Source organism: Lontra canadensis, unplaced genomic scaffold (assembly GCF_010015895.1).
Source record: "Lontra canadensis isolate GAN:19392208 unplaced genomic scaffold, GSC_riverotter_1.0 scaffold65, whole genome shotgun sequence".
NCBI classification, from domain to species: domain Eukaryota; kingdom Metazoa; phylum Chordata; class Mammalia; order Carnivora; family Mustelidae; genus Lontra; species Lontra canadensis.
Window position 1 is genome coordinate 142,330 of NW_022631059.1, and position 3,374 is coordinate 145,703.

The following is a 3,374-nucleotide window of genomic DNA, read 5'->3' on the forward strand; positions in this document are numbered from 1 at the left end:
ACGTCCCCATCTCAGGGCCACCAATGGAGGCTGTCTGTTCATCTTCCAAACTGCTGGGTCTGCTCAAGGAAGGGGGAGAGGGCTGGGGCAGCGAGGGGTCTGCTGGGACTAAGTGGGGTGAGAGAAACATGGGACCCCGTGGGAAGAGTGCACCCCACCCCGACCCGCAGGGAACCTCTAGCCACAGGGGCAGGATGTAGGTGCCATAGCTGGTTGTTCAAGGAGAAGCTATTTATGCTGAAGGAAAGGAAACAGACCTCCAGCGCATCACGAAATCACACTTTCTGGAAGTCGCAGCCTCGCAGCCTCCAAGGGTACCATCTCATGAAGACAGAGCCTGGCCAGGTGAGGAGCCCAGAGCAGGTGGGAGGACTCCTTACCCCAGCGGCCCCACCCCATGGGAGTCAGAAACACCTGCTCAGGGGGAAGGGGTTTATGGTGGCCCCAATGACCCCTGGAGACAAGATTAGGGTTGGTTCCATGTGGGGGAAACGACACTGGTCGCATGCATAAATACACGAAGCAACGTGGCCACCAGCACGCGTCCTTCGGCCTGTCACGAAAACGCCCCAGCGGGGAGGCTCCATCCCCCCCAGGAACGATCCCACAGAGCTGGGGCTCCCTGAAGCAGGAAAAGCCAGCCCAAAGTCAGTGCTTCCTGTTCTTTGCAGGAGCCCGAGACCACCTGGCTGAGGTCTGCCACTCAGCTCACGGGTGGAGGCGGAATGGTCTTTTCAGTGTTGGATTTCCATAGTTTATCTACAGGAGAGAGTGTCTGCAAATTCGCCAGACGGCAGCTCCCAACCACAGAGCAGGAAGGGTGCTCCTCCGGGGACCACAGCAGGGAGCCCCCTCCCTGGCAACGGGACGCTCCAGAACATTCTCACAGTGGCAGCGGGAAGCTCAGCACCCCCCGCCACAGACCCCTGGAGGTTTGTCTGTGACGCCGGGGCCGGTCGCCAGAGAGGCAGAGCAGAGTCCATCCCCACGGCCAACTCCTCCTCCAGGTCCACCAGGGTCCAAACAGGGCGCAAGGGCCTGTCGGCCGCAAAACTGCTGACCTCTGACTTCAAGAGAGCCGCAGAGGACCCAGGGACAGAGCACAGCAGAGCGCCCCTCCCCTCCAGCGCTGTGCAGCCAAGACCAGGACTCCGGGGCTGTTTCCAGAACGACAAAGTGGCCTGAGGTGACCGAGCAGCCCACTGTCCCTCCAGGCCACCTCCACACCCCAGACAGCCACATCTGTGGTTGATGGTTCTTTGTGCTTCGGGAGCGAAAAGCCCCTCAGAAGCCTCTCAGAGGCGGGCGTGGGGGACAGGGAAGTGACGGCACTTGAGGCCCAGGCAAGTCCTCACCGGCAGCTCCAAACCCCAAGGAGGGGTTGCAGGGCCCCCCGCAGAGAGCATATGGCACAGGGAGCAGGTGGCACACTGCTGTCACACCTCCAGGTGTGCCCATACCCAGAGCCCGCAGGGCGCCGTGGGGGAGAGGCCAGCAGAGTGCCATGAGGGTTAGGGTGTTGGCAGGGGCTCTGGCCGGGCACACTCGTGGCAGGGGTCCCCTCTCTGCTATGCACGGGGAGGGCAGCTACCATCTGACCTGTCCCATGACGTCACCAGGCCCTCTGAGGCCACGCGGAAGTCCGCAAGTCCGGCAATGCCCAGGACCCAGGTTGGGTGTCAGCCTAAAGAGCAGTGACCTGGGTGAGCTCCGTGTTGGGTGTTGATGGGCTCTGCGGGCTGACAGGCACCATGGGCAGGTCCACGCCTAGTCATGCGGGCCGTGGTACTGTCTCAGAAGTCTTGCAGGCAAGGGCCACGTCCTTGGCGATGCTGCGCACACGGTCGGACACCTGCGTCTCCCGGCGCAGGGCTGGGGCACAGCAGAACTTCCGGAAGCAGGCCTTGAAGTTCTCGTCCAGGAAGGCGTAGAGGACGGGGTTGAGGCCGCTGTTGACGTAGCCGAGCGCCGTGCAGAAGCGCAGGACGGCCACGGCGGCCTCGCTGCCCGGCTGCACCCCCAGGCCCTGTGCCAGCACGAAGACCTGCACAGGCGTCCAGCAGCCCACGAACACAGCCACCACCACCAGCACCAGCCGCGTGATGCGCCGCAGGTTCCGGTCCTTTTCGCGGGAGCCGGACAGCAGGCGTACACCACGCAGCCGCCGGATCATGAGGCTGTAGCAGATGGAGATGACGAGTACGGGAATGATGAAAGAGAAGAGGAAGATGCACACGGCAAACACAGGGCCCCAGTAGTCCTGTGGGGCGGGGATCTCCACCAGACACTCGATCTCTGCAGGGAGAAAACCAGGGTCAGGGTGGGTAGACCGGGAAGGACCCTCTGCGACCCAGGCAAGAAGAGCACCGCGGAAGGGGGGTCGCCCCTGACCTTCATCCTCGACCTGCGCCGAGCCCATGATGGCAACAGGAACACCGACAACGGATGCCAGAGCCCAGATGGCCACATTGACAGCCTGAGCCTTGCTGGACGTCCGGACATCGAGAGCTCGGATGGGGTGGCAGATGGCTACATAGCGGTCCACACTCATGGCGGTCAAGGTGAAGGTGCTGGTGAACATGTTGTAATAGTCGATGGCAATGACCGTCTTGCACAGGGCATTTCCAAACGGCCAGAAGCCCAAGAGGACGTCAGTGCCCTGGAAGGGCAGTGTCAGCAGCACCAAAGTGTCTGCCAGGGCCAGGTTAAAGATGTAAATGTTGGTGGCCGTCTTCATCTTGGTGTGTCTGCAGAGAGCACAGGGAAAAGAAAGGCTTCATCCAGTGCCAATGGCTGGACCTGGCAGCAAAGCCCAGGGTCCTTCTTATTGCCACCATGAGGAGCATCCACTCTGAGGCCCTTGTTAAAATGCAGGTTCCTGGGCCCAGCATAAGGGCATGGAGCTGGGGAGCAAACAGTCCTTCCAGCACACACAAAAGTGTTCCAGACCCGAAGACTGGTCTGCTTTGGAGAAGTTGGGTATGTAGGGTAGCAGGGCACACATCTGACTCCACATGGGATCAAAGAGGTAGGACTCCTACGAAAAAGAGCCTGTCCTCCTCCCTCCCTTTCAAGTCTTCCTAAAGACCCTTCACGGACTACAAGGTTGGCCTTACAGACACCAGAGATTTCTAAGGTCTCCAAAGTCTATAAGAGCCCATCAACAGCCGTCACAGCCCATGTTGTGGTCTGGGGATAGAGACTGGAAATGGTGACAGGAATGGGAGAGGAGCTAATGTGGTCTGGCTGTACCCAAGGAACAGGTCTGGGGACATTACGGCTGCTTAATAAATATTTGTTGACTGAATTAATAGTAATAATATTGGTGATGGTGGGGGATGGTAAGTGTGGTGAGTGTGGTAAGTGTGGGGGGG

At 60.0% G+C, this 3,374-nt stretch overlaps 1 protein-coding gene across 2 annotated transcripts in view; it reads right to left on the bottom strand.

Moving 5' to 3' along the window:
• Positions 1-966: 966 nt before the first annotated feature.
• OPRL1 (opioid related nociceptin receptor 1) overlaps positions 967-3,374 on the bottom strand; it is a 5,589-nt gene continuing 3,181 nt past the window's right edge. For both annotated transcript variants that reach the window (XM_032878718.1, XM_032878719.1), the window contains exons 3-4: positions 2,392-2,747; positions 967-2,295 (exon numbers count right to left, since the gene is read on the bottom strand). In XM_032878718.1, coding sequence (XP_032734609.1) covers positions 1,772-2,295; positions 2,392-2,747 — 880 coding nt within the window. In that variant the 3' untranslated portion in view covers positions 967-1,771. The remainder of the gene's footprint in view (positions 2,296-2,391; positions 2,748-3,374) is intronic.